We start from the raw sequence: 12227 nt of genomic DNA on the forward strand, positions 1-12227 counted from the left end.
GGACACTGATTTCCAAAAATGTGAAATATTGCCCCAGCCCTTTAATGCTGCTGTTCTGTTCCCCCAGGGTGCTAGATTTTGTTTAAGGAAGTTATAACTATTTATTTGTGTTTATTGCACTTTGCATCCCACCTTTTCTCCAAAAAACTTAAGGTAATATAGCATAGCTATATCTCCTCCCCCCCCCCCATTTTTTCCTCACAACAACCCTAGGAAGTACTGGTAGGTTAGGCTGAAAGGCAGTGATTGGCCCAAGGTCACCCAGTGAGCTTCATGGCTGAGTCGGGGTTTGAACCCTTGTCTCCAAGGTCCTATTCCGACACTCTTAACCACTGCACCACACTGGCTCATTAAGGAAGAGAAGGTCAACTACTAATCAGAGCAGACTGGGGCAGGGAACCTGTGGCCCTCCATATTTATTTCTGCTGGACTCCAACTCCCATGAGCCTGAGTCAGCAAGGGATGATGGGAGCTGTAGGTGAACAACACCTAGAAGACCACAAGCACTCGACTGAATTCACCAGAGGTGGAGTACTGGATCTTGACAGTGTAACAGATTGTTTTTTTCTCCCAACCCCCAAGGGCCAAGTTTGATAGTGGGCAACTGTACCCACCTGTCAATCACCTGACATCACAATAAATACTCTGATCCGGGATGTGGCGGATTTCCACGCATGATGACGGAAGGGGTTAATTTCTATCAGCTGATCACCCATTCCCACCACCCTTCTGAGCAATACCCCTCCCCACTCCCTCACTATATTTAAGGATCTGGTGACTTCTGTTTCAGTGTATCTGAAGAAGTGTGCATGCACATGAAAGCTCATACCAAGAACAAACTCAGCTGGTCTCTAAGGTGCTACTGGAAAGAATTTTTGATTTTGTTTTGACTATGGCAGACCAACACGGCTACCCACCTGTAACAGGATATTTAAAAATTAGTTTGCCACCCAGGGATCTACTGTAGGATCAGGCAGTCCAGTGGGTATCAGACCAGGTTTCAGATTTTTTTATTTTATTTGTATAAAATAAAAACAAATGGTCAGAGCAACTCTGTGGCACATAATAAAATGTCAACCTGTCCAGACAGATGACATGCTTGCTCACGACTGCTAAAACACAAGGGGGTTTAATAGGAAAGTCTCCTCAGTGCTCCACAGTATTTAGCCTCGCAGACATAACAGGTGGCTGGAAGGGCAGCTATCTCAGGAGAGTTTCCATCGCAAGTTGTCTCCATCGCCAGCTGTTTCATCAATTACCAGGCCAGCCGCAAGTCACATGGTGCAGAATTAGAATTCGGAATGGAAAAAGCTGAGGGAACGAAGCATCTGCCTTGACCGCCTGCAATAGCAACTGGGGCGCTGGGATGTTCATTGAAACCCAAATCCCGATTCCTTTCTGGCTGAGAGGAAATAGCGTGCCTCTGACACGCTAATAAGAAAATCATCACTAATTACAGATTTAATTCGGGTGGCATATGCCAGATTCCCATACGTTGCAATTTAGCACTTACTTTGAATAAGTCCATTCACAAGGATTTCAATTGGATCTAGCAGCTGATGAATTAAAATGGAGGGATTGGAAATAGGGTTGCCAACTATCTTTAAAAAAACAGCTCTTTCTTTCAACCCAGTGTTGCTCCTGTGCCTTTAATGGTTTGATTATAATACATTTCTAGCTGGTAATGCTTATCTTTATGATGCTTCACTCAATGTCCTTCAAGCTGCCATGACAGGTACAGGAGAAAGCCAGGCCGAAGTTTTTTCTGGTCAGTTGGCAACCCTAATTATCACCCTCATTTTTCAAAGCAAAGGGGAATGCTGAAATAAACACACAAGAGATTCTGGGCAGTATGGCTAAGGGACTATATTTTCATTTTGTTATTTATTAAAGGTATTTATATGTGGCTTTATATTCAGAATTTCTAAGCTGTGTACATAGAATGTTAAAAAAAAGATCATACAAAGAATAAGATTAAAATTCATTCTAAAAACAGGGGTGGAAACCAATTTAAAATTCCTGCTGCATTAGGAAAGTCTTTGTCAAGCTCCCCACGTTGAGCAAAAAGATTCCTGCATTTGAGGGGATTGGATAGATGATATTTATGGTCCCTTACAACTCTACGGTTCTATGATTCCAATCGCCCCAAATTCATCAGGGAGGGGCGTGCATGGCATCTGAGATGTAGGACATTTGTTTTTCTTTGAGGACTAGTAAATATATCCTACTTATTGTTAGAGTTATAATGCAATCATATTATGTAAGCCTGTTGCATTTGATGTTAGTTTACTCCAAGTAGACTGAAATGGACAGGGTCTACTCTAAGGATAACTTAGCTGGACACAGCCATATACCTGTAGTCTTTCCACACACACAGCGCTATATAAGGGCCTGTTTTATTTTTCCCATATGACCAGCCAGCCTCAGTGTCCTGGGATGCAGCTGCTTGGAAAGCTGACAACACAATCCTCTGCATCTTCATGCACAATAGGGCTTACACCTAATTAAACATGCATAGGATTGCAGTGGTGTCCAAATACAGCCCATGTGGGTTAGTAGTGTCGGACTAGGACAGGCTTCCTCAACCTCGGCCCTCCAGATGTTTTGAGACTACAATTCCCTTTTTTTAAAATAAGAATTTATTGGATTTTCAAAATAAAAATACACACAATACAAACACTACACAAACTACACAAAATACACACAAACCAAACAATTCCTAATCCTAATCTTCTTTGTAATCCTAAACTTGGGACTTCCTCACATCCTCTCTTTTGCGTTCATTTCTAATCTTCTTTGGTAACTTTGTAACATTGTAAAATCTACTTTCTTACATCTAATCTTAATCTTACAATTATAATCAACATATCTTAAACCTTAAATCTTATTCTTATCAACATATCTTAAATCTAAAATCTTATTTTTATCAAATAAAACATCAAATTACACATCTCAACCTCTTTTATCCTCTCTTCACTTAACTTTTGAGACTACAATTCCCATCATCCCTGACCACTGGGCCTGCTAGCTAGGGATCATGGGAGTTGTAGGCCAAAAACATCTGGAGCGCTGAGATTGAGGAAGCCTGGACTAGGACCTAGGAGACCAGGGTTCAAAAGCCCACTCAGCCACGAAGCTCCCTGGGCGACCTTGGGACCAGTACCTGCCTCTTAGCCTAACCTAACTTGCAGGGTTGTTCTGGGGATTAAATGAGGAGAGGGGAAACCATGTATGTAACTTTGAGCTCCTGGAAGAAAAAGGTGGGATATAAATGTGATATAGAAATAGACAATACCACTTCCCAAACGTTACATGGAGTTCTTAACTAATTCTGAAGGAAATCCTGGAGGCCATTTGAATGCACTTCTCCAAACTACTTATATCATTGGGTATGTGTGGAGGACCTTGCATAGGGCTCAAGAACCATTAATCCATCTTGAAGTGCAGTCCGTCATCCTTAGTGTTGCCATGACTGCAAGCAACATCAGGCCTGCCTCTTTGCTCACCAATGGTACAATTTTGCTTCTCCTTTATATTGAAGGTGTGGGCAGCCTCTGGAGATGACTTTAGCTCAGTAGCAGAGCACATCTGATAGAAAAGGGACCATAACTCATTGGTAGAGTCTATACTTTGCATTCAGAAGATCCCAGATTCAATCTCCAGCATTTCCAGTTCTAGGTGGTAGGAAAGACTCAGATCCTGGAGAGCCACTGCCAGTCAGGGTAGGCAAGACTAGCTAGATGATCTGTCAACCCTCCCTGCTGTTTCCCAATGCTATAATAAGGGAATTTCCCAACAAAAAAAGGGAAGCCTAGGCAGCTTCATGTAGTAGTACTTGTATGTGCACAGAACACAGAACAAGCTTGGAGCAGCTGGTCAGAGTGAAACAATCCAAACTGCCTGGTTTGAGGGTTTCTACAGACTTCTCATTGCATCCCATCAAATCCAAAATTCAACACAATCCTGAGCCAAGTGTCGTTTTTCCTGCCAAACTGCAGCTGTTGTGCCACCTGTGATTTCGTTTCCTCACAAGAGCTGTTAGCAGAGAGCTGCAAACTTTCACAACTGTTCATGGAGGGAAACGACGAGACCCGACGTTTCCAAATGCACGGAAAGCGATTTGTTGCTCAAAATTAAGTGCTTAGCATGGAAATGCCCAGATGACTGTCGCTGTTAACCACCTCTGGCCTCCGCTCTAATGTGCAACTACAAGCATTTCCTCCAGGGATGAAAATGAACAGCTGCTGGGCTGCGTTTATAGATGTCTCAAGGGTCTACTAATGCAAGTATAACCAAGGCTGGGAATACTCTACACCACAGTACTCCACACATGCATACAAACTGGTACAAGCTTCTTCTTTTAAAGCAACTTACTAGTCCTCATGGTACAGGAAAGGCCTGGAAACATGTGGGCACCTAGGCAAAGTCTCAAAGACCAAAGGAGGCTGAGCAAGGCATGCACTGGTCCCTAGGCAAGACTTCAGTGCCCTGTTTAGAGCTGGTAGGTTGTGTCTAATGTTAGACCTACTCAGAGCAGACCCATTCGAACACATGAGCATGCCTAATGTCCATTTATTTAACTGGGGTTACTTTTCCCATTTCCATGGCTACCTCACCCAATGCCTGACTTCCTTACAGTTAATCCTTTGCTTGCAAAAGAAAGAGCTACCAACCCTCAATTAGCCTGCGGGATAGCTCAGTCGGTAGAGCATGAGACTCTTAATCTCAGGGTTGTGGGTTCAAGCCCCACGTTGGACAAAAAGATTCCTGCAACTCAGGGGGTTGGACTAGATGATCCTTGTGGTCCCTTCCTACTCTACCATTCTTTGAAACCTTCACTGGGGAAAGCAAAAATGATCATGCAAATGAGTAAATACACACACACCCATGAGCTTGATTCACACACCTGGCCAGAGCAGAGGTGGTTAACCTTTGGCCCACCAGATGCTGCATGGGACTCCATGTCCCATCATCCCTGACCATCAACCATGCTGGCTGGGGCTGATGGGATTTGGAGTCCAACAACATTGGGAGATCTACAGACTAGCCACCTGTCTGGGCTAGAGAATCTGCGGGCCCTTGCCACAGAATAAGGCCCATGACAAAGGAAGCTGCAGTCATAACTTACTTTTGCAAGGTTGTCAGCATTTCTTATGGTCTCCACCACCTCTTTGCCTGACGGATGCACCTTCGCCACATGGCCCCACATCCTCTCCCAGGTCTTCCCATCAATAGGGAAGCCACTTTTGTTGACGAGGAAAACCACCCCTCCATCTTTGTCTTCCTCTTCCGAGCCCCCGCTGTTGGCAAGGCCAACCGTCCGGGCGTGTGAGCTCCTCGAACGGCCCCCTTTGTCTCCTTTAGGGTGGCGGGAAGCATTGGAGCTGGACCCCGTCATCGTTGAGCCTTCAAAGGGACGAGAGGCACCTCTCCGGGGCAAAGCAGGAAGAGACGGACAGCTCAGTGTCCCAACCAGGTAGCACTCCCCATCCCCTCTTCCCCCACCCCCCAAGGAATCAGGTTGGCATGAAGTTGCTTGCTAACAGCAGCCAAGCAGATCACCAGCGGGTCTCTCCTCTTGCAGGCAGAATCTATTCGGAAAATAACAACAGAAGGTGCAAGACAGCACATGTTAGCATCATGGTCAGACAAAACAGCCCGTTTCCCACTAGGAGAACTAGCAAGCGAGATGCATCAGGCAGAGGCTCGCGTCGTTCTCAGCCAGAAATGGGAAACAATGGAACAGCAATAATCAAAGCAGACACTTATCGGATACACCTATGAAACAAAAGAGGACGCTCAGATCCCTCTCTTCCTCAGCACCCCGCTGAGGTTCTCTCTCACCGGAGGTCGGCAGAAGGCGAGAGGGATCCTGATCTCCCTCTAAAGACACGCATCCTACACATTTATACGCACAACCTGGAATAACCCTCTGGGAACTGTCACACAAAAGGAAGCGGGAGCCTGCTGCTGCAGAACTGGATCCCTCTCTTCCCGCATAACATTGTCCCGGGTGATCATAAATCTGTCATCCCCCACAGCGAGGCTGGATTCCGCCAGATCTCCCTGCTTGTTATGTCTGGCTACCCGGCTCCGCGCCTGGATGGAGCCTGACTTGGGGCGGGGAAGGGGGGGGGGTGGGACACGCACGCACCACTAAGGCCGCCGGAACGAGGATCCGACCGAGCATCTCGGCGAGCCCCGCCGCTGCCGTTCAGCAGTAGCAGCGGCGCGCTTCGTTCTTCCGGGGCTTGCATGCGGCAAACAGCCTCGGATGGTGCAGGTAGGAAGGCTGGGTGCATGCACGCATGCAGGCGAGCTGGCTGGCTGGCACCGGTCTCGGGGACCACTTGGCGACGTGCGGGGAGGAAGGCGGACCTGTCTGCTGTGACTACCGCAAGCCCTTTTTTTAAAAATCAGACGGTTCCTCCCTCTCTCGGCCGCCGGGCGACCCCACCCATCCTCGGGCTCCTCTCCCCGCAAAACCCGGTCCGCCCCGGACCGCCTCACCTGCTCGCGCAGCTATTCATTGCACTGGAGCTTCTCCCGGCGGCTGCGGCTGATGCTGCCTCTGCAGATGCCTCGGCCGCCCCGGCCTCAGCCCATGTTCCATGATCAAGTGTTGCTCTCTGACATGGAACCATGTTACCCGGCAGCCGCCGACGTTCCGAGCGCCCCCATTGGCCACCGCAACAAAGAAGGGCGGTCCTCGCGGACCGGGGCAGCGGCGCGAGGAAGGCTGCCCGGGCTCCGATTGGCTGCCGCGTCGGGCGCCCAGCGAGGCCAGCCCGGGAAATCTGATCGCTCGTGCTGCGAGTCAGGCCTTGGTGTCACTTAAAAAAAAAATTTAAATTAAATTAAGCGGGGGTTCTCCCAGCAGCGCCCCATTCAAAGTGGGTTTAAGAGTCTATAAAATGAGGTGGTTTTAATCTGTTTTTAGTATTTTAGCTTTTTTAAAAAAAAAAAAAAAAGAATCTTTTTTTGGTGTTTTCAAGAATGGTTGTGAATTTTCTTTTTTATCTTTTGTAAACCGATTTGGCGTTTCGCTTTAAAAAAAAAACAAAAAACAAGCAGTGTATAAATTTGATGAAACGAATCCATTAAAGGAAAGGGGTGGCAGCGGCGTGTCTTCTTGATTCGCCGCTGAGTATTCATAGTAATTGGAACAGATCTGAAGGCATCGCTTCCCCCCACCCCCACCCTTCCAGGATATTCCACAAGTAACGCTGGGTTATTTATGACTCGCCCGTCTGAGCTCATAGCTGATTTCAGTAGCAGATTCATGTACATACTATATATACTAATCACCGGGCAGATGATTAAACATAAACAAGAGTCACTGGTTATTCTTTCCTGGTGCCGTTCATGTTGCTGGTGGTTATTGCCTATAAATCCCTATGCAGCTTAAGACAAAGCCGCTTGAAGGACTGTCTCTTATTATTGCTCAGAAGGGCCCTCACTTGTTGGATGAGCATCTGCTATGCCTGCAGGAGGCCCCTAGTTCAATTTCTGACATCTCCAAGTAGATCTAGGAGAGACCCTGGAGAGCTGCTGCCAGTCAGTGTAGATGGATGGACCAATGGTCGGATTCTGCAGAAGGCAGCCTCTTGTGGTCCTATTGTTGTCAGAATATTAAGGCATATATATAGTTGTTATAACTGTACCAAGCAGACACGTATACACATGTGTGGGGCACCACAGGAGAAACAGCCCTGAGAGCCATTTTTCACTCCCAAACTGACAAACCGCTTCTCTGCAAGGAAGGAGGGGTTGGGGGAACCTTCCCATTATCTCAGGAATTAAAGTGAAAATCCTTGGCACCCTGATACCAGTGCCAGACAAAAGGGTGTGATTAACTTGGCTGGGAAGCAGGGAAATGTAAATATCTCCATTGTTTCACTTTATGGGTTTTGTGGAGGGCAAGAGGAGGCAGGGGGCAGGGTCCAGGATGCTCAGATTACTGCCACCAGACCTCCCCCTTCATGATGTGTCCATGATGTTTCTGGGGGTGGTCTTGAAGGCAGCAGGGGAATTTTAAATTGCCTATATAAGGTCAGGCAGACCTTTCTTCTGGGTTCCTCCTCCATCCAGCATGTGGTGAGTGAGGACCCTGTTGCAACAGTATTTGTTAATAAAGATCAGACTTACTAGCCACCTTGCTTTCCATTAGAACTCTGGTCTAGTCTCTGTCTTTTCTGCGCAGGCAGGGGTTTCAAAATAACATCCTGCCGAGGTTCATGATTCCACCCGGAATCGAACCCTTTATCTAGATAACCCTTATAAAATTCTTATTACACTATGCTTCCTACAGGAATCTGTCTATGCTTTAACATCAGCTGTTAACCCTCCCTTGTGTGTGCCATTGCTTAGTGAGGTGAGACTGGTGGCAATGCATGATGGGGCTTTTTCTGTGGTGGCCTCTTGTATGTGGAACTGCCTGCCCCAAGATGTTAAGTTACCTTCCTCTTTACCTGGGTTTCTCTGGCAATTGGAAATGTTACTTTTTAAATAAGCCATTTTGGCTACCTTAATGCAGAGGCTGCCAGGTGTTGTTGAGACTCCAAATCCCATCCACTACAGTCACCAGGGCCAATAGTCAGGGATTATGGGAGCTGTAGTTCAGCAACATCAGGCAAGCACCAGGTTGGGTCACTCTGCCTTACTGTATTTATTGTGAGCGTTGCTCTTTGTGCTCCTGGTTATTGTTTTTTTCTCCTTCTTTCTTTTACTGCTGTTTATAGTTTTTATCATTTGTGTTTTAATAGCTTGATCAGTTTGGTCTTTCTGTTTGCTTTTATAATTTGAGCCACATTGAACAACTCCTGTGGAGTGGGAAAGCAGAGTAGATTATATATATATATATATATATATATATATATATATGGATAAAAATGATGTATGGAAAGAGCAAAAGATAACCCAGGTTCTGCCGAATGAAAGCTCAACCTTTAACCTGATATTACAAGAGTGTACTTTGATCAATAGGAACAAAAAGAAATATAACAAAAAGCATATACAGGTGAAACTCGAAAACTTAAAATATCGTGGAAAGGTTCATTTCTTTCAGTAATTCAACTTAAAAGGTGAAACTAATATATGAGATAGACTCATGACATGCAAACGAGATATGTCAAGCCTTTATTTGTTATAATTGTGATGATTATGGCGTACAGCTGGTGAGAACCCCAAATTCACAATTGCAGCTTAATATGAGTCTATCTCATATATTAAACTCCATTGGCTAATGAAAACAATTGCTTACATAAATGGGATTTTCCACGATATTCTAATTTTTCAAGTTTCACCTGTACGTAGTCTCTTGCATGCTACATCTGCCAGGTCTGAGTTCTGGCATATTTCATTTTATAAATTAAGAACTGATTTCTAAAATGAAACATGCCAAACTCAAAGGGTTCGTCCACACTTCTGCTTGTCCTGTGCCTAGAAACCTGATCGATGTTTGCTCCGATACAGCAGTAAAGCTTGAGCTTCTCTGGGGGAAAGCAGTGAGACAAGCAGAAGTCTGGATGAATCTAAAGTCTTTTCCCCCCTCTGACTGAATCCCACCCCATATGCGTGGGGTCTACTTTATTTTAGAGCCTTAGGGTAAAAAGAAAGTGGTTGTTCTGTCTTCTGACTATAAACTTAAAATGTAACTGCTAAGATGTAAAATGCCTGCAAAGTAGCCCAGTTGGATTTCCTTTCCTTTCACCCTGATGGGCAGTGGCATAATCTGGGGTTTACAAAAGTCCCATTATAGAGCTCAGCAGATTTGATCCGTTAGACCTCAGATTCCCTTTTCATCTACCCCAGATGGCAGATGGGGAGGAGGGAGGTGAAAAAATGAACATATATGCTAAACTCGATGAGCATGTCAAGAATGAAAGCTATTTGAATGCTAACTTTTCTTTTTTTATATACACCACACAATAGACTTACTCAGGACTGAACAAGATTCCTCCATGGCCAGGGCACCATCTGCATTCCAGGGGATTTGGGTGTGGGGAAGTAATCTTACAAACATTCTGATATGTCCCCATTTGTGTGGGCAGAGCTGGCCTGACCATTAGTCAGAGTGAAGCATCTGCCTCGGGCAGCTTGTTTTAGGTGTCATTAAAGGGCAGCAAATCGTGTAAATTATTATGATGGCATTGCTACCGCCAGAAAACTTCTTGTGAGACTTCCTGCCTCAGGTGCCAAAATCACCTGGGTAGTGTTTGGTACCTTTCACCTTGACAGAGGTAGGAGTATGCCATTACTGTTCTTCCTCAGGCAGCAAAATGTATTGGGCCATCCCTGTGTCCAGGGGTGGCTGGTGGCACCCTCTGGGACTGGTGGCATCAGAGGTGGATTTAGCAAAACGTGACTGGTTTGCCCCCACTGGGCACTGAGCCAAGAGGGCAGTGCAGGAGGTGTCACAACAAGGACGGACAATGGAATGCTAGAGGCCAGGGGGCACTGAATTTTGGCGTCACACAGGGCGCTGCTGAAATTTGAAAGCCCAAACTCCACCACATAAGCAGCCAGAGCCAATGACAGATGGAGCTGACAGATCTAGCACGATCTTCTTATGCCCATATGACTGGCATCTAATATTCCTAGGGAGCTTGGCCCATCCAGGAACCTCATGCTGTTTGCCAGGACTGATATTGCACCTCCCTGTTCTCTTGGATGCTTGAAGAGGAGCACTGGGCATCTGAGCATGCATGGTTAGATCAAATAAACTATGCCGGGTTACATGATTGGTTAGGTCTCAGCCTCTGAGCAAGATCTTCGCGGCACAAGCCCTGGAACTGTTTTACTGGAGATGGAATTGACAAGTGTGGTGGCTTTTGTTTGTTTTTTTGCAGATCTGCATAATGAAAAGTTTTGGTGTTACCGACTGCGTTAAGGTAACCCCAGAACCCTTGCATTAAAAAAAAAAATCAATTCAGTCCTTTATTCACGGCCAAGATTTCAAGCATGACTGGTTCATTTCAGCTCTTTCACAGCCAAACCTGGTGGAAGAGATTGCTTCAGTTTTTCAGCCTTTTCCTTGTCTGTGATGACCAGCGTATACAGATACCGGCTGCAACGGACCTTGAACTTCACATGATCTTTGTTCTTCTTGGTCTTGACGGATTTTGCATCCTTCCTCCTGGCTGTCAATAGAAAATCTTTGATCTCTTCGATTTTGCGAGGCATGGCGACGGCTTCTGGCTACGGTTACCGAGATGCTGAACTTCTTGGCTGCAGCACCCAAGATAGAAAAGAGCAAGCGCTCTCTCTTGCTCCCAGTGGCCCAGTTAGGACAGGACTGTAGGGCAGAAACGGCAGGAGGCCTTGCCACATTTTGTAGTCAGTGAAGTTATGCACATTAAAGAAGGGCTCCTCTCTTCAGTCTAATATTACGTAACTGTTACAGCTTGCTCTGTAGGTATGAGCACACTTATTTTATGCTAATGCCACTCTGCGGCACTAAGTAATCCCCAGAGGAGCCAGCTCCCCTTCCGACTGTCTCCTTGGCTCATGTCTCTCTCTCGGTGGATTTGCTGAACTCCATCATTAGCATGAGCACCCGGAAGACCATGGAGGTATTGTTTGAGGAGCTAAAGTAAACCAGCTGTGTGGGTTTGTGATGCCTGCAGAGTGTTTGGTTCCAGGAGAAAGAAGGGCATTCAGGAAGGGAACTGGAACAAAGATGCTTCTCTTTGCTGTGAATTTGCTGTGTGTTAGGGATTTTTGCCCCTGTTAACTCTTGGCTTCTGGATGTGCTGACAACAAGCGAAACGAGGCTGGTTTCTGACTAGGTTTCCTAGGAAGCTGACTTAATACTGAGTCAGACCACTGACTCCATTGAGCTTAGTATTGTCCACACTGAATGGCAGGACTTCAGAGTCTTTTCCAAACCCTACCTGGAGATAGATGGATTCCCACCTGGATTGAACTTGGGGCCTCCTGTACACAAAGCAGATGCTTTGTAGCTCTTCAGTTTCTCTGCACAGTCTGCCAGCATTCCCATTCCCTGAGCTGAAAGAGACAATGGCAGGTGAAATATGCTCAGTTCAGCTTTGCTGCTTCTATGGGACTTAAAGAGACATAGGTACATGCGTACAGGGAGTTGAAGCACATTTATATCAGCAGCCCTCCTACACCGCCAGGAAGTGCTCTATGGAGAGATGGCTTCCAGCACCAGACCTGCTGACAGACCAACTCTGCATTACAAAGATGTCTACTAACATGGCAGG

At 46.1% G+C, this 12227-nt stretch overlaps 2 protein-coding genes across 3 annotated transcripts in view; both read right to left on the reverse strand.

Annotated features, from left to right (window-relative positions):
* VASH2 (vasohibin 2) overlaps positions 1 to 6700 on the reverse strand; it is a 31366-nt gene extending 24666 nt beyond the window's left edge. The window contains exons 1-2 of one of the 2 annotated variants that reach the window (XM_033144794.1): positions 6511 to 6700; positions 5129 to 5591 (exon numbers count right to left, since the gene is read on the reverse strand). In XM_033144794.1, the coding sequence (XP_033000685.1) occupies positions 5129 to 5398 (270 nt within the window). In that variant the 5' untranslated portion in view covers positions 5399 to 5591; positions 6511 to 6700. The remainder of the gene's footprint in view (positions 1 to 5128; positions 5592 to 6510) is intronic. The other variant, XM_033144795.1, reaches the window with a different exon arrangement.
* Positions 6701 to 10940: 4240 nt separating this feature from the next.
* LOC117044235 (60S ribosomal protein L38-like) lies at positions 10941 to 11249 on the reverse strand. Its single transcript, XM_033144796.1, has one exon. The coding sequence runs from the start codon at positions 11182 to 11184 to the stop codon at positions 10972 to 10974; it is 213 nt and encodes a 70-aa protein (XP_033000687.1). The 5' UTR covers positions 11185 to 11249; the 3' UTR covers positions 10941 to 10971.
* Between the last annotated feature and the right edge of the window lie 978 nt (positions 11250 to 12227).

The sequence above is a fragment of the Lacerta agilis genome, chromosome 3 (assembly GCF_009819535.1).
Source record: "Lacerta agilis isolate rLacAgi1 chromosome 3, rLacAgi1.pri, whole genome shotgun sequence".
In the NCBI taxonomy this organism is placed as follows: Eukaryota; Metazoa; Chordata; class Lepidosauria; order Squamata; family Lacertidae; genus Lacerta; species Lacerta agilis.